This window comes from Lolium perenne, chromosome 6, assembly GCF_019359855.2.
Source record: "Lolium perenne isolate Kyuss_39 chromosome 6, Kyuss_2.0, whole genome shotgun sequence".
NCBI lineage: Eukaryota > Viridiplantae > Streptophyta > Magnoliopsida > Poales > Poaceae > Lolium > Lolium perenne.
Genome location: NC_067249.2, coordinates 209,338,712 through 209,363,694, shown reverse-complemented (window position 1 = coordinate 209,363,694; position 24,983 = coordinate 209,338,712). Strand labels below are relative to the sequence as shown.

General features: G+C 44.8%; 2 protein-coding genes across 2 annotated transcripts; one reads left to right on the top strand and one right to left on the bottom strand.

Moving 5' to 3' along the window:
* Window positions 1-17,642: 17,642 nt before the first annotated feature.
* LOC127306235 (uncharacterized) lies at window positions 17,643-18,842 on the top strand. The gene is made up of 2 exons (XM_051336860.2): window positions 17,643-18,023; window positions 18,156-18,842. Exons 1-2 carry the CDS (start codon window positions 17,937-17,939, stop codon window positions 18,642-18,644), a joined length of 576 nt encoding a protein of 191 aa, XP_051192820.1. The 5' UTR covers window positions 17,643-17,936; the 3' UTR covers window positions 18,645-18,842.
* A 2,862-nt stretch (window positions 18,843-21,704) lies between these two features.
* Window positions 21,705-24,488, bottom strand: LOC127306236 (endoglucanase 6). The gene is made up of 4 exons (XM_051336861.2): window positions 24,104-24,488; window positions 23,348-24,010; window positions 22,418-22,532; window positions 21,705-22,308 (listed from the first exon to the last, which is right to left on the bottom strand). The coding sequence occupies exons 1-4, from the start codon at window positions 24,302-24,304 to the stop codon at window positions 21,791-21,793; spliced, it is 1,497 nt and encodes a 498-aa protein (XP_051192821.1). The 5' UTR covers window positions 24,305-24,488; the 3' UTR covers window positions 21,705-21,790.
* Between the last annotated feature and the right edge of the window lie 495 nt (window positions 24,489-24,983).

Genomic DNA, 24,983 nt, shown 5'->3' with positions numbered 1-24,983 from the left:
TTTTAAAGGCTGCAGGTGATCGAAAGAAAAAATAAGCCAAAAATCGTTTGGTCAACAAAATCCAAGAAAATAAACATTTACCGTTCTGAGAGGATGACATGCGGGACCCATGAGGCAGCAGCATCCTCAACGATTCCAAGGCGGCAGGGGAAATATCCAGAAATTAATTAGGGGTTCAAAATAAATCCATCAAAGGAAACTTTTATTGTTCATAGAGGATGACATGTGGGACCGACCTGCCAACAGCGTCCTCATCGTTTCAGAGGGGGCAGGAGATCAAAAGAAAAAGGCAAATAGCCAGAAATTAGGGGTAAAAAATAACTCCAAGAAAGGAAACTTTTATTGTTCGTAGAGGATGACATGCGGGACCCATGAGCCAGCACTTACGAACGTTTCAAAGGTGGCATGAGATCGAAAGAAAAAGGCAAGTGACAAAATATCAGGAGCCAAAGATAATCCAAGAAAAGAAACTTTATTGTACGTAGAGGATGACATGCGGGTCCCATTTAGCAGCAGCGGTCTCAACGTTTCAAATGCGGCTTGAGATCAAAAGAAAAAGAAAGTTGATTGTACATAGAGGATGACATGCGGGTCCCATGAGTCAGCAGCTTACCCAACGTTTCCAAGGCGGCAGGGGATCAAAAGAAAAAGGAAATAGCCAAAAATCAGGAGCCAAAAAAATCCAAGAAAAGAAAGTTTTATAGTACATAGAGGATGACATGCGGGTCCCATTTTGCAGCAGCTGTATCACCGTTTGAGAGGCGGCAGGGGATCGAAAGAAAAAGGCAAGTGACCAAATATGAGGTGCCAAAAATAATCAAAGAAAAGAAAGTTTTCAACGTTTCAAAGGCGGCAGGGGATCAAAAGAAAAAGGAAGTAGCCAGAAATTAGGGGGTCAAAAATAACTCCAAGAAAGGAAACTTTTATTGTTCATAGAGGATGACATGCGGGACCCAAGCGCCAGCAGCTTCCTCAACGTTTCAAAGGCGGCATGAGATCGAAAGAAAAAGGCAGGTGACCAAATATCGGGACCCGAAAATAATCCAAGAAAAGAAATTTACTGTACATAGAGGATGACATGTGGGACCCATTTTGCACGGGACCAAAAGAAAAATGAAGTAGCCGTAAATCGGGGGGTGAAAAAAATCCAAGAAAAGAAAGATTTCAATTGGGCTGCATCCGGACATCTGGGCCTTCGAACTATCCCGCCGGGCCTTTTGACTCGTACAATTTCAGCCCACTCCAAAACAGAAAGTTCGGTTTTTTCTCAAAAAAAAAAACACGAAAGTCCTATGCTTCGCAAAAACAAAAAACAAGGACACTCAACATATAAGTTTGTTTATGTAAAAATGAAGATTTAATTTATCCGTTTGCAATAGCTCAGAGCGAAATACACTGTTTATTGTCTGGAAAATAATCAAGATATCACATGTTTCTTGTACGGGAGGCTGACATCGGGGACCCATGAGCCGATGGCGTCGTCAACGTTTCAAAGGCGGCGGGGATCGAAAATAAAATAAAAAAACTAAAAATCAGTTGGTAAAAAATCCAAGAAAAGAAAACATTTATCGCTCGAGAGGATGACATGCGGGACCCATGAGGCGAAAGCATCCTTACGTTTCCAAGGCGGCAGGGGATCAAAAGAAAAAAAAGGAAATAGCCAGAAATTAATTAGGGGTAAAAAATAAATCCACCAAAGGAAACTTTTATTGTTCATAGAGGATGACATGTGGGACCGACCTGCCAACAGCGTCCTCATCGTTTCAAAGGGGGCAGGGGATCAAAAGAAAAAGGCAAATAGCCAGAAATTAGGGGTCAAAAATAACTCCAAGAAAGGAAACTTTTATTGTTCGTAGAGGATGACATGGGGGACCCATGAGCCAGCAGCTTACTCAACGTTTCAAAGGCGGCATGAGATCGAAAGAAAAAAATGCAAGTGACCAAATATGAGGTGCCAAAAATAATCCAAGATTTATTGTACATAGAGGATGACATGCGGGTCCCATTTTGCAGCAGCGGTCTCAATGTTTGAAATGCGGCTTGAGATCAAAAGAAAAAGAAAGTTGCTAGAAATTAGGGGGTCAAAAAAATCCAAGAAAAAAAGTTGATGGACATAGAGGTTGACATGCGGGTCCCATGTGGCAGCAACTTACTCAACGTTTCAAAGGGGCCAGGGGATCAAAAGTAAAAGGCAAATAGCCAAAAATCAGAGGGTGAAAAAAAATCCAAGAAAACAAACTTTTATAGCACATAGAGGATGACATGCGGGTCCCATGAGCCAGCAGGTTCCTCAACGTTTCAAACGTGGCATGAGATCGAAAGAAAAAGGCAAGTGACGAAATATCAGGAGCCAAAAGTAATTCAAGAAAAGAAACTTGATTGTACATAGAGGATGACATGCGGGACCCATGTGTAAGCAGCTTACTCAACGTTTCCAAGGCGGTAGGGCATCAAAAGAAAAAAGGAAATAGACAAAAATCAGAGAGTGAAAAAAAACCATAGAAAATAAACTTTTATAGCACATAGAGGATGACATGCGGGTCCCATGAGCCAGCAGGTTCCTCAAAGTTTCAAACGTGGCATGAGATCGAAAGAAAAAAACGCAAGTGACCAAATATCAGGAGCCAAAAATAATCCAAGAAAAGAAAGTTTTATAGTACATAGAGGATGACATGCGGGTCCCATTTAGCAGCATCGGTATCACCATTTGAGAGGCAGCAGGGGATCGAAAGAAAAAGTCAAGTACCAAATATGAGGTGCCAAAAATAATCCAAGAAAAGAAAGTTTTATAGTACATAGAGGATGACATGCGGGTCCCATTTAGCAGCAGGTTCCTCAACGTTTCAAAAGTGGCATGAGATCGAAAGAAAAAGGCAAGTGACCAAATACCAGGAGCCAAAAATAATTCAAGAAAAGAAACTTGATTGTACATAGAGGATGACATGCGGGTCCCAATTAGCAGCAGCGGTATCACCGTTTGAGAGGCTGCACGGGATCGAAAGAAAAAGGCAAGTGACCAAATATCAGGAGCCAAAAATAATCCAAGAAAAGAAATTTTATTGTACGTAGAGGATGACATGCGGGACCCATTTTGCAGCAGCGGTCTCAACGTTTCCAAGGCGGCACAGAACCAAAAGAAAAATGAAGTAGCCAGAAATCAGGGGGTGAAAAAAATCCAAGAAGAAAGATTTCAATTGGGCTGCATCTGGACATCTGGGCTTTCGAACTATCCTGCTTGGCCTTTTGACTCGTACAATTTCAGCGCACTCCAAAACAGGAAAGTTCCGAATTTTCTAAAAACAGGAAAGTCCTATGCTTCGCAAAGACAAAAAAACAAGGAGATTCAACATATAAGTTTGTTTATGTAAAAATAAATATTTAATTATCCGTTTGAAATAGCTCGTAGCGCAATACATTGTTTATTGTCTGCAAAATAATCAAGATATCATATGTTTCTTGTACGGGGAGGCTGACATCGGGGACCCATGAGCCAACAAATCGTCAACGTTTTAAAGGCGGCGGGGGATGGAAAGAAAAATAAACCAAAAATCTATTGGTAAAAAATCCAAGAAAAGAAACATTTTCGTTACGAGAGGATGACATGCGGGACCCATGAGGCAACGGCATCTCGGCGTTTATTGTTCATAGAGGTTGACATGTGGGACCCGTGAGCCAGCGGCGTCCTCAACGTTTTAAAGGCTGCAGTGATCGAAAGAAAAAATAAGCCAAAAATCGTTTGGTCAACAAAATCCAAGAAAATAAACATTTACCGTTCTGAGAGGATGACATGCGGGACCCATGAGGCAGCAGCATCCTCAACGATTCCAAGGCGGCAGGGGAAATATCCAGAAATTAATTAGGGGTTCAAAATAAATCCATCAAAGGAAACTTTTATTGTTCATAGAGGATGACATGTGGGACCGACCTACCAACATCGTCCTCGTCGTTTCGAGAGGGCAGGAGATCAAAAGAAAAAGGCAAATAGCCAGAAATTAGGGGTAAAAAATAACTCCAAGAAAGGAAACTTTTATTGTTCGTAGAGGATGACATGCGGGACCCATGAGCCAAAGCTTACTCAACGTTTCAAAGGTGGCATGAGATCGAAAGAAAAAGGCAAGTGACAAAATATCGAGCCAAAGATAATCCAAGAAAAGAAACTTTATTGTATGTAGAGGATGACATGCGGGTCCCATTTAGCAGCAGCGGTCTCAACGTTTCAAATGCGGCTTGAGATCAAAAGAAAAAGAAAGTTGATTGTACATAGAGGATGACATGCGGGTCCCATGAGTCAGCAGCTTACCCAACGTTTCCAAGGCGGCAGGGGATCAAAAGAAAAAGGAAATAGCCAAAAATCAGAGGGTGAAAAAAATAAAGAAAATAAACTTTTATAGCACTTAGAGTATGACATGCGGGTCCCATGAGCCAGCAGGTTCCTCAACGTTTCAAACGTGGCATGAGATCGAAAGAAAAAGGCAAGTGACCAAATATGAGGAGCCAAAAATAATTCAAGAAAAGAAAGTTTTATAGTACATAGGGGATGACATGCGGGTCCCATTTAGCAAAGACGGTATCACCGTTTGAGAGGCGGCAGGATCAAAAGAAAAAAGAAATTGCCAAAAATCAGAGGGTGAAAAAAACCAAGAAAATGAACTTTTATAGTACATAGAGGATGACATGCGGGTCCCATGAGCCTGCAGGTTCCTCAACGTTTCAAACGTGGCATGAGATCGAAAGAAAAAGGCAAGTGAAAAAATATCAGGAGCCAAAAATAATTCAAGAAAAGAAAATTTTATAGTACATAGAGGATGACATGCGGGTCCCATTTAGCAGCAGCGGTATCACCGTTTGAGAGGCGGCAGGGGATCGAAAGAAAAAGGCAAGTGACAAAATATGAGGAGCCAAAAATAATTCAAGAAAAGAAAGTTTTATAGTACATAGAGGATGACATGCGGGTCCCATTTAGCAGCAGCGGTATCACCGTTTGAGAGGCGGCAGGGGATCGAAAGAAAAAGGTAAGTGACCAAATATGAGGTGCCAAAAATAATTCAAGAAAAGAAAGTTTTATAGTACATAGAGGATGACATGCGGGTCCCAGTTAGCAGCAGCGGTATCACCGTTTGAGAGGCGGCAGGGGATCGAAAGAAAAAGGCAAGTGACCAAATTTGAGGTGCCAAAAAAAACTCTAAGAAAAGAAAGTTGATTGCACATAGAGGATGACATGCGGGTCCCATTTAGCAGCAGCGGTCTCAACGTTTCCAAGGTGGCAAGGGATCAAAAGAAAAAGGAAGTAGCCAGAAATCAGGGGGTCAAAAAAAATCCAAGAACAGAAAGAATTTTGGTTCATAGAGGATGACATGCGGGACCCATGATCCTGCATCGTAAACGGCTCGATCGGAGAACGTTGAACGAGATGGCGCGATCGAGAAAAAATCCAATGCCAGAGAGGCTGCCATCTGGGCCCTACATCCCTCGGTGGTGCGGATTTGCGTTGACTCGGCCGGCGAACCCGAGATTTCGAGATGCACCACGTCCCGGGCCACCATACGCGACGTTTTGGCCGCTTTCGTCGGGCTAGGTGGCCTCAAAAACGAGAAAAAAAAAGTTTTGACATGCACCACGGAGGGACCAAAAATCGTCGACCATGGTACACCAGCAACCACGGCGCGACTTCAACTTCGTCGGCCATGGCAACTTTTCTTGTAGTGTATGTATCGAAAGCTTATAGCAAATAACTTAATGACGTGATCTTATGCTACGCTTAATTGGGTGTGTCCATTACATCATTCATATAATGACATAACCTTGTTATTAATAACATCCAATGTTCATGATCACGAAACCATGATCATCTATTAATCAACAAGCTAGTTATACAAGAGGCTTACTAGGGACTCCTTGTTGTTCACATAACACACATGTATCAATGTTTCGGTTAATACAATTATAGCATGGTATGTAAACATTATCATAAACACAAAGATATATAATAACCATTTATTATTGCCTCTTGGGCATATCTCCAACAGTCTCCCACTTGCACTAGAGTCAATAATCTAGTTTACATTTGTAAAGATATAACACCTTGGCCTTCCGGTGCTTTATCATGTATTGCTCACGAGAGAGTTTTTAGTCAACGGATCTGACACGCTCAGAAACGTATGTATTTTGTAATTCATTTGCGTCTCAACGCATCACTCATTTCCAAAAGAGTCGGCATTAAATATGTTTGGTCTTCTGGTGGAACCTTAATTCCGTGGTCTGAAATATGTCACTAATATTGTCACACACAATATAGCTTCAAAGTTCTGACACTATCGGAACTACACCAAGTTTTCAAAAAAAACCTTTTGACTTAACATCCTCAGTCATTGTCAAAACAATGACATACTCTGCCTTTCGTTTGTAGAATCCGTCACAATATTTAGAACTCTTCTAAATCTAGCATAGACAACTTCTAGCTCATTGTGCTACCTTTTAAACAACACTTAGTCTAATTTGAGATTGAAATTTTATTTTCATATGTGACAAAACAAATATCGGTGTAACACCTTACAGCGATTTGTTTGTCATTTCTCCATACAAAACTATATATATATATCCTTGGTTCTTCTTAAGTACTCAAGAATATTCTTACTGTTTTTCAATGATCATCACATGAATCATTCTGGTACATGCTCATAACACTTTTAGAGCATAGGACATCTGATTGTGTACATATTATTCGTGATCTATAATCACTCATGTGTTTTTACTCATTGAGTGTCAGATACACTCAAGTCTTGTTAAACCTTCACATGACGAGAACATTTTCTTAATATTTCTATATTGAACTACTTCAATATCCATCCTATGTACTTAGACTTAAACTTATTTATGTGTTTCAATCTATCTTCATAGATCTTGACACTAAATTTGTTTCAGTCCATATCCTTTCATTGAAATTAATTCTCAATGAAACCTTTTTAATCAAGTATATGATTACATCATTTATAACCAACTATATGTCATCTACATAAAGTATTATAAATATGTCTCAGCGCTCCCACTTAATTTCTTGCAAATGCAAGTCTCTTCATCGTCTCTGATGATATCAAAAACTCTTTGATTATTTCATCTGGTGAAGATTCCAACTCCGTGATACTCACTTCATCCAATTGAAGTTTGTATACCTATCTAGTATTCCACGGCCAGCAAAAACTCTTGGTTGTATCCTGTATACACCTTTAATACACACTTCTGATAAGTAATGTATTTTGCCATCCTACTAACATATCTCATAAAAGAAATATGTAGTGATTACTAGAATAATCCACATAGACTATAAGCATTGCTACGGAAGATCTAATCTTATCGTAGTCAACTCTTTGAACTTTGTCGTAAACAACTTTTCGACAAGTTGAGCTTCTTCAAGGATATTTCATCCAAGTCCATCAATTTTATAGATCCATTTACTTTCAAAAAAGTATTCATCTATCTTGGATTTCATGACGTATAGCCATTTTAACGGAGTCAGGGCCCATCATAACTTCTTTGTTTATAGTTGGTTTATCATTGTTCAAAATCAATCCTTTGTCCACAAATCATTTATTTGATCACAAAGTAAACCATACCTACAAGGTTCAGTATGTACTTCGATCTCCATGGCTAAAACACTTTGTAGTCATGGGAGCCATGATCGTCGTTGCCGCTTCCGGAACCAATTCTGATGCTGCGCTACTCTGATCATTATGCTCAGGTTCATAAACCTTTATCAAGTTCTATTGTCCTCCCACTCAAATACTTCGCTAGAAACAATTTTTCAGAAATAAGAAACATTGACAAACACTTTTGTCTTTGTCTTGTGGGAAGAATTCCCAATCAAATCTCTGGGATAACCAACAAAGACATTCATCCGATTTTGGTTGTAAATTTATTTACTTATGCTATGCATACCAAAATTTAAGAAAAGACTATTAGGATTCATACCCATGCCATAACTCGTATGGTGTCATTTCTACGGATCATGATGATGCTCTATTTAGTGTAAAAGCGGTAGTCACTAAAGCATAATCCACAAAAAAAATATAATGGCGTCATAATATTTTATCTCATCATTAATCCAACAAGGTTTGGATATATCTCTCGGATACTATATCATCATTATGATACTCCAAGAAATGTGAGTTGTAGAACAATTTCATGACTCTCTTAGATGTTCGCTAAAACTCGTAATTCAAATATTTCGACCATGATCCAATCATAGTTATTTGACTTTTCTCTTACGATGATTTCCACTTCATGTTGAAATTTATTTGAATCCATTCAAAAATTTCAAACTTCTTCCTTATCGAATATATCTACATATATATATATACTCAATTCATTGTTGGAAGTTTTCATGAAGTAGAAGAATCTCCCGCACACAACTATGTCCAGTGAACCACACACATCATCATGTATTTTTCACTAAGTTAGTTGCCCGTTCAATTCTTGGCCTATGAACGGTATTTTAATCATTCTCTTTAGAAAAGATTTGCAAGCGCCAAATGATTCAAAAATCAAATGACTCCAAAAATCCATTTACATGGAGTTCCTTCATGCGTTCCTTTCTAACATGACCTAAATGGCGGTTCCACAAATAAGTGGAATTCAAATCATTTTCCTTATGGCATTTTAGCGTCAGTGTTATGTATGTGTGTTTCACCATTAAGATTTATAATAACTTATCCATCATACATGGAGTAATGTCATAATTTGAACAACTCATTGTTTTCATTTGACCAGAGCAAAATAACAATTATTAAGTTCTTTATTATAAATTCTAAGGGCCAGATAGAATGCCAACGACGAACATAATAACACTTTATTTTGTTCCAGACGTGTATTCCTATCATATTCCTTGTCAGTCACTTAGGCCATTGTATTCTTGTATTGTGTTGTTTTGTATGACACTTCATACCAACCAATATGGTACTAATACCCAAGAATTTCATTGTGTGACCTAACTAGGAATACAACCATAACATGTATATCATTTATATACACCTGGGCTAGACTTTCTAGTCTTTTCTTTCTGCCAATAATCTTTTGTAGTTTCTCTTTTAGCTTTCATCATTATTCAGAAAAACACTTCAACATCAATAACTTCTAGGTTTGTTGGTCAAATACCAATAACCTTGAGGTTCTTACTTTAAGTTGATCATCATATGACAAGTGTTTCAGATTTCACTATTAGTAACTTTGTAATATGATGAACAATTTCACTCATAATTTTATCCATCATATCATGACGACTTTCCGAGACCATGTCTGTACATGCTAGGCTCGTAAAGTTTTAACCTTGGTATTCACATGTGCAAATCTGGTTTGCACCCGTTGTATGCACACGTAGAATCTATCACACCCGATCATCACGTGATGCTTCGAAACGACGAGTCTTAGCAACGGTGCATACTAAGGATGATAACTTCATGGATATGCGAATATTTATTAGTGCCCCAATAGTTGGAGGATTGTGACGCCTGGCGTCTTCAACCTTCATACATTCCCATAAAACTTATGAGTTTATGTAGTCTCACCAAATTTATATTCTATCATCTTGCAATAATGTCTTAGATATCACATATATCTCATACCTTGATTATTTCTGAAAACTAAATTTTCAGCTCCTTACTTTTCAAACAGATTTGAACTTCAAGTTTCACGGAGACAAGATAATTTTAGGTACTAATTGAAACCATAGCTCTTTGAATCAACAATGTGAGGTTTACTAAAAGTTTGCTATAGGACTTAATCACTTCTTGATTCTTTAACAATACGGTACCAATCCGTAAAGTTTCTTGTCAGATTTTAACAGTATTTCTATCTCAATAACAAGACTAGCGCATGGTAGAAAACGGATGCCAATACTACAAAATTAAATCAAAATACTACTCCGACTATGTTTATGATAATTAGTTCATGTTTTAATCTAATTACTAATGAACTCCCACTTAATATAACATCCCTCATAGTTGTTAAGTGGTACACGATCCAAATCCACTACACCAAAACCGATCATCACGTGAGATGATGTAGCTTCAATGGTGAACATCAACATGTTGATCATATCATCCATATGACTCGTGTTCAACCTTTCGGTTTCCGTTGTCCCGAGGCCATGTCTGTACATGCTAGGCTCGTCAAGCAAACCCAAGTATTCCGCGTGTGCAACATTGCTTACACCCGTTGTATGTGAACGTTGAGTCTATCACATCCGATCATCACGAGATGCTTCGAAACGACGAACTGTTACAATGGTGCATACGAGGGGAGAACACTTTATTATCTTGATATTAATGTGAGGGATCATCTTATAATGCTACCGTCGCGTTCTAAGCAAAATAAGATGCATAAAGGATTAACATCACATGCAATTCATATGTGATATGATATGGCCCTTTAGTCTTTGCGCCTTCGATCTTCATCTCCAAAGCACGGACATGATCTCCATCATCAACGGGCATGATCTCCATCATCGTCGGCGTAGCGTCAAGGTTCATGGCGCCATCTTCATGGTTGTTCACCTCATGTAGCAACTATTACAACTACTTTGAAATACTACTCAACATGAAATTTAAAGACAACCATAAGGCTCCTGCCGGTTGCCACAATACAATAATGATCATCTCATACATATTCATCATCATATTATGGCCATATCACATCACCAAACCCTGTAAAAACAAGTTAGACGTCTCTAATTTGGTTTGCATATTTTACGTGGTTTAGGGTTTTCGAGTAAGATCCAATCTACCTACGAACATGAACCACAACGGTGATACTAGTGTTGTCAATAGAAGAGTAAATTGAATCTTCACTATAGTAGGAGAGACAGACACCCGCAAAGCCTCTTATGCAATACAAGTTGCATGTCGAACGAGGAACAAGTCTCATGAACGCGGTCATGTAAAGTTAGTCCGAGCCGCTTCATCCCACTATGCCACAAAGATGCAAAGTACTCAAACTAAAGACAACAAGAGCATCAACGCCCACAAAACCATTGTGTTCTACTCGTGCAACCATCTATGCATAGACACGGCTCTGATACCACTGTAGGGATTCGTTGCATAGAAAACAAAAAATTTCCTACCGCGAGAACGCAATCCAAGCCAAGATGCAATCTAGAAGACGGAGCAACGAGGTGATGAACGAGACTAACCCTTGAAGATTTCCAAAGCCTATAAGAGTAAGCTCTTATTGCTGCGGTAGACGATCACTTGCCGCTTGCAAAAGCGCGTAGAAGATCTTGATCACGGTGCCACAATCGGGCAGCACCTCCGTACTCGGTCACACGTTCGGTGTTGATGAAGACGACGTCCTTCTCCCCGTTCCAGCGGGCAGCGGAAGTAGTAGCTCCTCCTTGAATCCGGCAGCACGACGGCGTGGTGGCGGTGGCGGTGGAGATCTCCGGTGGAGCTTCGCTAAGCGTGCGGGAGAGATGGAGGAGAGAGGGGGCGGCTAGGGTTTGGGAGAGGGGGTGGCCGGCCTCCTTGGGTGCGGCCAAGGTGGGGTGATTGTGGTAGCCGGCCCCCTCCCCTATGCCCCTCATTATATAGGTGGATCCCCAAGTGTTGGACTACAAGTCTTCGAATAAGACCCCAACACAAGAACCTTCCATGTAGTAGGGAAACCTACCCAAGGTGGGAATCCCACTTGGGGTGGGATTCCCCCCTTCCATGTGGGGGGGTGGCCGGCCCCCTTTGGTGGAGTCCACCTTGGACTCCACCCTCTAGGGTTGGCCGGCCATGGGGAGGTGGAGTCCCTCCGGGACTCCTCCTTCCTTAGTGATTCCTTCCGGACTTTTCTAGAACCTTCTAGAACCTTCCGCAAAATCACCGGATCATTTTAAAACTTATAAAATGACTTCCTATATATGAATCTTATTCTCCGGACCATTCCGGAACTCCTCGTGATGTCTGGGATCCCATCCGGGACTTCGAACAAAACTTCGAACTCCATTCCATATTTCAAGTTCTACCATTTCAACATCAAACCTTAAGTGTGTCACCCTACGGTTCGCGAACTATGTGGACATGGTTGAGTACTCTCTCCGACCAATAACCAATAGCGGGATCTGGAGATCCATAATGGCTCCCACATATTCAACGATGACTTAGTGATCGAATGAACCATTCACATACGATACCAATTCCCTTTGTCACGCGATATTTTACTTGTCCGAGGTTTGATCATCGGTATCACTCTATACCTTGTTCAACCTCGTCTCCTGACAAGTACTCTTTACTCGTACCGTGGTATGTGGTCTCTTATGAACTTATTCATATGCTTGCAAGACATTAGACGACATTCCACCGAGAGGGCCCAGAGTATATCTATCCGTCATCGGGATGGACAAATCCCACTGTTGATCCATATGCCTCAACTCATACTTTCCGGATACTTAATCCCACCTTTATAACCACCCATTTACGCAGTGGCGTTTGATGTAATCAAAGTACCTTTCCAGTATAAGTGATTTACATGATCTCATGGTCATAAGGACTAGGTAACTATGTATCGAAAGCTTATAGCAAATAACTTAATGACGTGATCTTATGCTACGCTTAATTGGGTGTGTCCATTACATCATTCATATAATGACATAACCTTGTTATTAATAACATCCAATGTTCATGATCATGAAACCATGATCATCTATTAATCAACAAGCTAGTTATACAAGAGGCTTACTAGGGACTCCTTGTTGTTCACATAACACACATGTATCAATGTTTCGATTAATACAATTATAGCATGGTATGTAAACATTATCATAAACACAAAGATATATAATAACCATTTATTATTGCCTCTTGGGCATATCTCCAACACTAAGCTTGAAGAGAGAAAATTTGATATGAAAATACAAAAAGTTTAGAACCTGCAGGAACCTTTCTCTAGTTGTAAGAAACACAAATACATATAACTTCAGTAGAAATAATAAGTATTTACAACATTAATTTTGCTAGGTTCATGACCTTGGAAAATATACTCATTTTCTCGTTCATGAACAACCAACTTTCATATACCATATGCTATATCAAAGCCCCAGATCTGAAATCTGATTTTCGAAACTCATCAGCCAAGTAATAATCGCTTGCTTGATGTGACCCCTAGTTGTTTACTTCACAAAACATAAGATTGTCAGATAAGATTTATACAAAATTGAGCTACCTTGCACATCAAAACAAAGCGATGTGTGTACACAATCTTATGTTTTGTCTGACATGCGAGTTAGTATCTAAAACAACAGTGAAGATGAGAAAGCAGAAGGAAAAAAGTGCGCGATACCAGAGACCAAGATCTAAGTTTTTCTTACCGATCTCACTCTGCATATTTTGGGGTTGAGGACGTTTATCATGCACTTGGCAGGCAACTAAATAAAGTAGAAAGAAAAGTACACGATATCAGAAACCAAGACAACTAATATTTTCTTACCGATCTCATGCTGCATAATTTGGTGTAGATATCTTACTGCAAAGAAAATAATCAACACCACATGCGTATCTGAGGTGGAATTTTCAGAAATAGGAACAGCCAGTCACCCCAACAATCAGCAGTCAGCCACTGCATATATGAGGTAGAATTTGGTAGAGTCGTTGAGAAGGATTGCATGCTTGGTTCTGAAGGCGTATCGGCTACTGTTGCCCATTCGTGGATAAATCAGTAACCTCGTCATGGTTATACGGCAGAGCAGAGGCCAGAGGCACATGATGTTGCCGTGCAGGGACCTGTCCAAAATAGAAACAAAACGCACCTTTTAAAACATAGATCTCGTTGTCTTCACTGCCGAATGCCGATGCACGCCAGCATAGTTTCGTTGCTATGTAGCAGGAAATCTACTCTGATCTATGAAATAGAGAGATAGAGAGACTCCTACCAGACTGATGCGCAGTAGGGAAGTTCGGGGCACCGCTGAGATTTATAGCCACCACTCATCGGCAATCAAAACGCATAATCACCTGTTACAGAAGCCCAACAGTCCACGGTTACGACTGATGGATTAATGTACCGCAGTTAGCGAGAGGGGATGGCATGCGACCTCATTGTCAGTTACTCCAAGAGATAAGTAGCAACAATAGTGGAAGGAGAGGATTTGAGGAGCCACACGGGAGAATAAGTTAAGGCAGTGCAGGACGACTCTATGATTTATGGATAAGCTGTAATTTGTTGCTATATACAATAAAAAAAAATGATGACATGACATGTGAGGTGGATGCCTTGCATGTAGAGAGAAATAGGGTAGTGGGGGTCTCCTATTTAGATAGAAAAGATTTATCTAGTCTTATATATCTCTTATATATCTGAGTTGCAACTTAGATTGCAATTCATAACTAGCATGAATTACGATACAAATTAAATAATGTGAGATTTGACTGAGCAGGCTAGCTGAAAACTAGCAAATCCTTTTTCTTTTTCATGTGTTTTAGAATTCTGCGAACCAAAAACATACCCCTGAACAAAATTGTCCCAGCTAACTTTTCTCGGGTAAAAAAACTGCTCAGTGCCAAGTGCTAAGGGCATCTTCAACGGGGGCAACGTAAACGGATGATGAGCTACCGTTTGCGTCCCCGCGGTCAAAAAATGCGTCTGGGATCAGGCCTAGCGGCTCGACGCATATTAACCGGGTTGTCCGTGCAGACGCAAACTTGGCTCAAATATGCGTTGAGTTTGGTCGCGGCGGACAATGTGCGGACGCGCCAAGTGTCCGCCGAATCTCACGTAGGACCCACGCGTCAGTGGCTGGGACGCCGCTAACATTCCCGTGAGTTGTCGTTTCCTGCCCGAAAAATCAAAGTTTACTGGCGCCAACACTCCCTCCCCTTGCGATGGACGTCCTCGTCACCGCAGCCACCATGGATTCCGATGAAACCCTCGCAGCCATTGCCCTGCACTCCCCCATAGCCATCACCACAACCCCAATGGAGGCCACATCTTCGGCCGGCTCAAAGCGCGCCGCCACTAGCGGCTGGGAAGCTAAGCCGAAGGTTGTAAATAAGCCGTTGTCAAAGGAGGAGAAAGGCGTCCATGCCGCGAACATTTAGCATAGCATAAACCTAACTTTTAGTTATTAGGTACCAAGGGCATTGGAGAAGTTGAAGGAAACACATAAAAAGGGATTCTATATAGTCCATTGTTGGGAAAAGCTGAAGGAGGCGCCGAAGTGGAAGGCTGGCTATGCGGCCTACCATGAAGCTGTCAAGAATGAGACAACCACGTTGGTCGTCGACGGCGAAGACGACGACCCTGGGCAGAAAGCCCTTCCACTTCATCCTCGGGGCCATAAGGGTACCAAGGCCGATCTTGCCCGGGAGGCATCAGCCCTTGCGTTCAGCCAGACCTTGGAGAAGATCATGGCCGACTCTTAAGCCACCCTGAACAAATGGGACGAGAAGAAGCGTCTGAAAAAAAAAGAGGCCGCAGCTGTTATCTGCCTCAACCTCACCAAAGAGATCACTGAAGTTCAAATGATGGACGTCGAGGCCAAAAAAGACAAACGCCGAGACCAAAATGTGTGACGTTGAGGCCAAGATCCGAGCAGAGGACACAAAGATCATGCTGGCCGACTTGGGCAACATGGACGAAGACACCAGGACCTGGTTTCTGAAGAAGCGTGTCGAAATCCGCGCGCAAGACGTCTGATCTGCGGCGCTATTGTCAACCACCATGACGTCTTTTTGGACTATACTTGTAGTTTTGACCATGTTTAGGCATCTTTTAGACTACATTTTACGCCGCACCTTGTGCACAATGTGAAGAACTTATTTAAGACATTAAGACCATATATTCATGCGTTTCTTCTGTTTTTTAATACTAGCAAAAGTGCCCGTGCGTTGCAACGAGTTTAAAATAAAATTACACATCTTAAATTTAAAGCATACCCCAATTTATTGGTCCACACTCCCACATGAAGGAAGCGCCTCTCCGCTCGCTTAGCACACACCATTACCTCACACTTTTGATAACAGGACTATAATATGACTCGCATCTAGTGTAATTGGCGACGCTTTTATATGAATGGCTGCAAATTAACCGTGAGCATGGTGTTGTATAATCATCATAATGTGCAATATCAGAAACATATTCCAAAAAATTAATGTAGGTAGATTCTGCTCAATGGACTTAAAGGTGCTGCGGAACATACTTAATACAGAGTATTTGGCAATTGCTGCTCAATTTACTGAAAGGTGATGCGGCACATATTTAATTGTTAATTGCTGTGTGTGATCACATTTGGAGACAACCTTACTGACCTGGCTTACAAATTGCACAAAGGTCATGGGTGATGGATGTCTCCTTCAGTTTTGTAGGCAATCACTGAAGTTTTGATCAATAGAAAATTGCTAGAACCGCCCAGCTGCCAAGAGTATTAAAATTCCACACATGAGCATCATCAGCAGCCAAGCATGCACCTCCCAAGGCAGCAGCGAATCGATGAAAAAATAATGGATGCAGGACACATGAAGCCAGGAACCCTTCTATCATGTTCAGATCAGGCTGCAACACCTCACTCATATGCCATCAGAGTTGCAGCTGATGGGGTCGGCAGAGAGCAACCACGGACAGTACATCAGACCCCTTTCGCGGCGCCCAGTCCACCGCGCGTCGCCAGCACCATCCATCTTTTCTCTTTCTTCTTGAGCTCGCGGCGGCGGCGGCAGTAGCCCAGCATCCAGATCCACGTGACTGGTTCGTCACAGCTTGCTGAAATCAGAATTTAGTCTTGATGTTCTTTTATATAGGTCTCTGCATCCGTGTTCTTCTCAAGATCGCATCTATGGACATCTACCTCCGCTGCAAAATTTCTGTCGTTGGCAACCACAAGGCAGAGCATCTCTGATGTTTGTATCCATGGATGGAGCACCCCACGCGTCCCTCCTCTGCCTCAACTGCCCAGTTCGCTTCCGCTGTCTTATGTTTGTATCCATGGATGGAGCACCCCACGAACGTCCTTCCTCTGCCGCGACCGCCCAGTACGCCTCCGCCGTCCTACGAAGCCCTCTATTTTGGTTGCCCCGCCGCCCAGGTCCGGTCATGGCCGCGAGAGGCCCTGAATTTCGGCCACTTCCAGTCGGCATCGTCTCATTAGCCTCCTGTCTAGATCGGATCGTCGGCGGATTAAATCTTACAAACTCGATTGATTTGGGCGTGGGAGGACCTAGATCCCAGGGACGGGGATGTTTCGGCCTTTGCTGTGCCGTTCCAGCGGCCGAAAAAGGTGGCTGTTGCCGGTGGCTGTAGATCGGCGGGGTGGCGGCGGGTTCGTAGCGTGGCCTAGGAGGTGGGGATGGTTCGGGGAGCTGAATCCGGAGAGAATAAAAAGAGCTTAACCGGTACGGGGCAATTCCATGTATTATGTGATTTGGTGGGAGGGTAAATCCGTCCAACGAAAAGTTGGACGAAAATTTTGGCAAAAACCTTAGCTCCTTTATTATTAGGTATAGATTTCAAACCTTGGACCAATATACGTCGGGACGCTGGTGACACCCAACCAAAACGGACACCATTTTCGCGGTCGCCCTAAGGAACAGTCAAAGTGCGCCTTGGAAGTCGCTTATTATAATCAGTCTAGGCCTTTGCAGGGTTTTGCTTCTACCCCACAGCACCAGCCAAAGGCTCAGAGCTCGAGCATTCACTCATCTCACCGGTCACGGACAAGGGGCCGGCCGCCGCAGGGCTCCTTTGACCATCGTTGCCCTGGTGCCACTGCCACCTCTTGTGTCTTGTGTCTGCGTCGCCTTGCAGCCCATAAAGCACCACCACATCCCGGCCCGCCAGTATCTCCACCATCGCCGTCGGAGGAAGAAAAGATCTTGCAAGTACATCACCATTACACTGTCACGCTCACTGCGCCCTTGTTTGTCACCCTAGCTAAGCATCCTCGCTTACGTTCTCGGCGGCCGGAAGGGGAGGAGATGGACAACGACGACGACGCCGGCATGGTGATCCCCTCCTCGCCCTCCGCCGAGACATCGTCTTCTTCCTCCGATATCGACACTGAGGTGACCACCAAATACCAAAACACATTTGTTATGAATCAATCTCCTTAGTCCTTATCCTATCCCCATTTATTCATGAGCAAAATCTTCTTTGAAATGCGTGGCCATGGTGGCGGTGGCGTCGTGTTGGTTCAGTCCACATGCTCGTTCTTCCGGGACCGGAGCACGACGCTGGGGACGCTAATGGGCGTGTCCTTGGCCGACGGGGAGGACCCGCCTCAGGAGACAGTGGCGGAGGAGGAGGAGGGGAGGATGCCACTCGCGCCGGCGCCCGAGGAGGATGGGTGGAGGTGGCGCCGGCGCTGGAGGCCGCGGCGTGGCGCCAGCTGGTGGCGGATGTGCAGGGACGACGTCGGCGGCACGACCCCGCTGGCCCACTTCCTGCACATGGAGAAGCAGCTCTCCAGGGCGGGACTGCTGTGCGGGGGCGGCGGGGAGGCGACGGCGCCGCTGTTCGAGAACGGGAGGGTGCTGCCGTCGTCGTCGGCGGCGACGGCCACGGCGGCGGCTGTCGGGGAGGAAAGAGGCAAGTGGAAGCTGCGGAGGTCCGCCCAGGGCCAGGGGTCGCTAACGCTGGCCAGGCTGCCGGTGTTGCTCACCGGCATCTGCAGTGGCGGAGCTTGACCATTGAGTGGAACGGAATGGTCTCAGCTGCGATCGGATTACTGTCTTGTTTCTTCTCTGCTCCATTTTTCTCCTTAATATTTGGCATGCAAAGATGATGAATGATTGTATGCAAAGATGATGAAAGATTGTACTGTATTTGTATTGCTTCACACGTGTGAGTGAATGGAATTGCTACGACCAAATTTAAGCATTGCAGTTCAAAAGTGTAGTGACATCTTGCAGCGAACTAGCGATGCATCAAGTGCGATGACGCGATCCCTTTCTTGCTCGGATGGTGGTAAAGAATTTCGTTCTTTCCCTGTGACATCATATAGCAGCAGCAGAGTTTCACTTCATTGCTACAGTATATCGCGGAAGATCCTGATCATGTCAGTGTATCAGCAAAGAGAGGGCTACCAAGAAGTAAGAGACAAAAGTACCGGTACGCACTGCATAAAAGGCTCGTAAAAGCCAAGCCGCGGCCACCCGTGAGTAGAAGCTCGTCATGTGATCTCTACGGCCGATAGTTCCAGTCAGCGTCTTTTTTCTAATCTTCAGATGTTGCTGTAGCCTGTAGGCTCCCGTGAACTACAAGCTCTCGTAGTCCCCCATATGTATTCCACATTTCCACTTGTACTGTAATCTATTGCACGTTCCACTAGTTCGTCGTCAATACACTGCTTGGTTCAGTTGACAGCAAAACTGATGATTGGATCATGCTACTCCAAAATTATTCACAAATATGTAAACGTTTAAAATTTATATACAAATGTATCCATCCAAAAAAAAAATTGTTGCTGCACTATATGATGTATAGAGATCTGCATAATTGTTGACAATCATGTCGTCAACATCGCCATGGCGCTAGATAGCGTCACCACCTACACGCGTCGATCAACAAGTGATCGTCTCCGAGCCCCTGCTACGCAACGCCACCAAGACCTGCCGTCATCTATGCGGTTGAAGTCATGCCGTTCCGGACCCCTCTAGTCAGCACCTGCTCTAATACGTTGCCCCTAGGAAGGAGAACAACGTCGGCATCGCCCGATCCAGGAGACCGAGATCAAGGTTTCCCCCACGTACCCAGGCCCGGTCCTGAGGTTTCAGGGGCCCGGGGCGAAAACTAGAAAATGGGCCCTTTAGAAAATTATTTTTAGATAAATTCAAAAAATGATTCTAAAAAAACATAAATTCAAAAAATGTTATGCTCTCTCCGATTCATATTACGTGACACTAATATAGATGTATCTAGACACATTTTAACTATAGATACATCCATTTTAGTGGCAAATAATATGTGTCGGAGGAAGTAGTAGATCGGTCGACTCTATTTTTTGTTGACTGAGATGTTTTTTTATTTCAAAATAGATAGCCTGAAGAGAAAATTATGTGGCATAAATTGCATATAGGGCAGGTAACAATCTACTTTATCAAGACTAACGGATTGGATTTAAAAAGAAATTATATCATTACTATATAAATAAGTATAATCTACTTCAACCAAAAATGCTAATAAAATAATCAAGTAATATACCTTTTAGAAAATTCATGAAATTACGATAAGTTTTTTTCACACTACAAGCACTCTTTCTTTACATGCTACTATGTTCTTTTTTGACGGCAACGTGCTGCCATTTTTTAGGGGATGAAAACATGCTACCAATTGTACATCAGTTTTTTCTTTGAGGAAGAAGTTACATAAGTTGATCTTGCTAATTCCATCTTGGACAATAAAATGATTCTCCCCTATGCGGTCCCTCGCTCCCTTCTCAAGCCTGATATGGCCCACCACTACTTAACCATCGGAACCTGATAGAAGAAAGGCCCTAGGCCCAGTTCGTGAAGGGACGGCCCTAGCTTTGTCTCTAAAAACGTTTCGCGTTTCTTCTTCGTGAGAGGCAGTACGCTAATGGCGCCTCCGGCCGTCCGACGACTTGCTTTGCTGCTCACACATACCTAGGCAGGGGCCCCCTAAATTTCGCGGGCCCAGGGCGGCCGCCCCTCCCGCCCCCCCTTAGGGCCGGCCCCGCACGTACCTGTAATCTGCATGGTGGGCTGATACCGCCAAGCCTTCGAGTCTTCATATCTTTGAAGTACGGTCTCCAAGACTGTGCCTGTACCGAGGTATAAGTGGCTACCAAACGCCGCCACCGTCCGGTACGGTAAGCCAAATCTAAGGTTCCCCCAGAGCTCATAGGGACCACCACCATGACGCCTTCGAAGGGGGTTCACAACGTACGTAAACGTCACAACATCATCCGCCACAAAGACCATACCGGATGGACTTTGTCTAGATAAAAATATGTAGCCAAAATTGGACCCGTAATAATCAGTGGCGGAGCCAGCTTGTGTAAGGGTGGGGCGTGCTAGAAAAGCTTGCTCATACATACATCAAGTTATTTTGGTTGCCCCACCCTAAGCAAAATTTCTAGATCCGCCACTGGTAATAATGTACTTCCTCCTTCGGCCTTGTTCGGTTTCACCAATCCCTGAGAGTATTGGGGTGGTTTGGGAGAGATTAAGTCCCATCTAAGTCAAAACTCCCCCAAATACTTCCCAATACACTCCAATACACCTGAGAAGTGTATTAAACGGACGAGGCCTTCTAGAGAAGGATGTCTCAACTTTGTCTAACCTTATTTTAGTGTGAATATACATGCTAGTTTGGACAAAGTTGAGATATTCTTTTTAGGATGGAGGAATAGCATGTTTTAAGTTGATATTAATACATAAAAAATAGTAATGCAATAACAAAAAATAGTGGAATGTGCAACATGCTGGATATAGTAATGGTATTCTAAAAAAAGATATTTTAATGGTCAAAACAACAACAACACAATCTAAAAGAGTCAATCCTTGCAATAAAAAAACTCTGAGTGTTGAAACTGCAATTTTCATATTCCACTTCCTAGAACATCTTACACAGTGACAGTGTACTTACGACTAGCCCGATAAATTAATCTTACAAGTATAGCCTACTATATAAGACTACAACAACATTGTAGACCCATTCATCCCTGGTCTTGGTTTCGCAGGATATGAAGTGGATATGGAGGTAATTACCACTAGCTAAGTTACTTAACTTACGAGGAGCATCACGCCCTGCTTTTCTTTCTTAAGGAATAACGAATTATTACGTCAGAGGCATATAAGTATTTTGAGTTTTAATCATCGGCCCACTCGGCCGGGTTGGGGTGGGCCGAGAAGTAGGCGAGGAGGCCCATGAGCGGCGCGTTGATGTACGTGGTGGGCTCCGACTGCTGGAACACTGCCCGCGCATCAGGAAACGCGTCGGTGGCGTCGGTCGGCCCGCCGACGACGGCGCCGACGAGCAGGTTCGGGTTGGGCGCCGCGCTGGCGTAGTAGGCGGCGCCGGCCTTGCAGCCGATCTTCCCCGGGTGCGCGGCCACGGACGGGATGGAGCTGGCGCGGTGGTGGATGCGGCGCGGGAAGCGCGGGCCGTAGCCGACCATGTAGGACATGCGCAGCGGGTTGTCGCCGAGGATGTAGTCCACCTGCCGCTTGGCGACCTGCCGGAGCTTGGCCGGCGCCGCCGTGCCGCCGCCGCCGCAGGCCACGTGCGCGCCGGCGTGGCTCAGGTAGTTGGAGTAGGCGAGGAGGAGGAAGGAGAGCGACGTCACGTGCTGCATGTTGCTGCTCCCCACCTTGTACAGCAGCCCGCCTGCAAGCAGACATTGCATTTCACATTCAGTTCAGAGTGGTTTGGTTACTTCATGGTAGAAAGAAATACAGTGAGCTTCCTCTTCTTCTTCCTCTGGAAGGATGCGAACCTGGGGAGTACTGGATCTGGGGGTGATTGGAGATGCCGGGGAGGAGGGTGCACATGAAGTTGTTTGCGTTGACGCGGAAGGACTGGAAGTACTCGTCCTTCCCCATTAGGACCTCCTGATTAAGAGCAACACAAGAAAGATAATTAACAAGATTGCCAGCATGTGATATTGATCAAGTACTAATAATCTGGTGACATGATTCAAATGGCAAGAGTGGCTCGAGGTGATTCTGGAGTGGCACGAGAGCCAAGACTGAAGACCCGTGAGCCCCTGAAAAGTGCTACCGTTTGCTGCCCCGGCAACATGCGGAACACAGGGGCCTAGGGGAGACAAAGATAAACAGACAAGCATGCTCCTCCTCGTCTCCTATTTGGTGGTACCATACCACCGTGCACTGCCATGATCGGAAACTGATGCTACTAGACACTAAGATTAGTTTAGTGTGCGGTCATTGATTAAACTGATCAGCCACCGGGCAGAATCAGCAGCTCCTGTTGTCAGGATAATTTCAGAATGACCTGATCGGCTGGCAAGATTTTTTTTGTTTTTTTGCGGGTAGGCTGGCAAGATACTATGCATCATTACTGAATCTCAATCTACATGCAAAAGTTCAAAGATGTACCGTGCATCACTACTGAATCTCAATCTACATGCAAAGCTCAAAGGTGTAAAGCAGTAAAACAGTCAATCATTAGATCGAGTGGCAAGCTAGCTAGTAGCTGAACTCTTTAATCAGTACTAGTACCGTCCAAAGATGAAAGATGCATGTCGAAGGAATATCGAATAACTTGCGGCGTGGGGAAACACCAACAATCCAACATCATGAAAGATGGATGGCGAAGCAGCCAAAGTGCCAAGATGACAATGCTTCGTCCTTCTCGGAATGGTGGTAGTTAACAACAGATCGCGCAGCGACAGACATTTTTTTACCTTGGAGATGAGGACGTTGATGCCGGCGTGCTTGTTGTCCCACCCGAACTCGTTGATGGACTCGCTGGCGCCGAGCACCACCTCGTTCCGCTTGATGTACTCGCGGTACTCCCTCCGGCGCGACGCCTTGTGCAGCCACGCCGCCGCCCACAGCAGCTCGTCCTGGTACCCGTCGAAGTCGCAGTAGCAGGGGCACACCGCGTCGTGCAGGCTGCTGCTGTACGCGCCGCGGTACCGGTCCGCGAACTTGAAGACGGCCATGGCGCGGTCGAGGAGGCGCTGGGAGTAGACGGGGTCGGCCTCGCGGAAGACGATGGATCCCGCGGCGAGCGCGGCGGCGGTCTCGGCGGCGACGTCGGAGCCCGGGTGGGACGGGTCCACCTTGTAGACGGTGCGGGGCGTGTCCATGTCCTCGGGCCGCTCCCAGCACGAGTGGTCCCTGGAGGCGTCCCCGACCTGCACGTACACCGTGTTGGGCTTCGCCGTCGTCTTCATCAGGTAGTCCGTCGCCCACCGCACCGCCTTCCGGGCCTCCTCCCGGTGCCCGCCGAAGGTGCGCCCAAAGTCGATCAGCCCCCAGGACATGAGCGTCGCCGTGAACGCCATCGGGAACCCGAACTTCACGTTGTCGCCCGCGTCGTAGTACCCGCCCGTCAGGTCCACCTGCAGGTTACATGATGGCACATTGCCACGAATGATCATGCATCTTTCTGGACAGAAAACCGAAATAGGATGTTGCAAGATGAGAGCGCGTACGCCGGCGGCGGCGCCGTCGTGGAGGCCGGAGTCGCGGCGCCAGCGGAGGCGCTGGTCGGGAGGGAGCCTGCCGGACCGCTGCCCCTCGAAGAAGAGTATGCTCTTGTGGAGCGCGTCGCCGTAGTCGTGGTGCCCGGCCGACGCTACCACCGCCGCCGCCGACAAGAGCAGCACCGCCAGCACAGCCGCAGACACCCCCATTGTTTCCCCGGCACCAGCGACACCGCCGGCGCTGCGCTGCAAGCTAATGCGGTGGCAATGCACAACTAGCTGGATACTTGCACTTGCAACGCCGTTGGATCAGTTGTAGTGCTGGAGCTTCTTCTTGAGTTGAGTCAGTACTCTGCGCTGAGCAGGTCCTTGATTAAATAACAACGGCCGGGGAGGTGGTGGCCGGAGCCGAACGGGCGGGAGGTGTCCTAAATATGGCATGTGACGGCCGCAGAGCCGCTGACGTGAACTGACGGGATGATGGGAGGGGAAGGGCGCCTAGGATGCTGGGCAGTGGGCCAATGCGGTTGGGACACGTGGACGTGGCGAACGTTGCGGCGCCGGTGGATTTGGTTGGCCGGGAGTTGAAGGTTTTTTAGCTGTGTGGCTTGGTAATTTATTTGTTTTCTTGAGCTGTGTGGCTTGGTAATTAGCAAGGCTTTAGAGCATCTCTAGCAGAGCCCCGTAAAAAGGCCGACACCGGCAATTAACAGTCAGTTTACGGGTTGTGGTCGAAAAAGGCCGCCGATCAGTTATCGTAAACGAGGCGAAACTGAATTTTTTTTTTCGGGCCGAGGCCAAAAACCCTAATCGTCCTGTATTTGTAGGGGCCGCTCGAGCGAACCGAACGGTGGATCCATATCTAAGGCGTGCTGAAATTTCACCGCAG

Excerpts from the sequence above, each read along its gene's own strand:
- LOC127306235 (XM_051336860.2), top strand. The coding sequence starts at position 17,937 with ATGGACAACGACGACGACGCCGGCATGGTGATCCCCTCCTCGCCCTCC. Across the intron at positions 18,024-18,155 it reads CCTCCGATATCGACACTGAG|TCCACATGCTCGTTCTTCCG; the intron begins GTGACCACCAAA and ends GTGTTGGTTCAG.
- LOC127306236 (XM_051336861.2), bottom strand. The coding sequence starts at position 24,304 with ATGGGGGTGTCTGCGGCTGTGCTGGCGGTGCTGCTCTTGTCGGCGGCG. Across the intron at positions 22,533-23,347 it reads TCAACGTCCTCATCTCCAAG|GAGGTCCTAATGGGGAAGGA; the intron begins GTAAAAAAATGT and ends GCTCTTAATCAG. Across the intron at positions 22,309-22,417 it reads CCAGATCCAGTACTCCCCAG|GCGGGCTGCTGTACAAGGTG; the intron begins GTTCGCATCCTT and ends GTCTGCTTGCAG.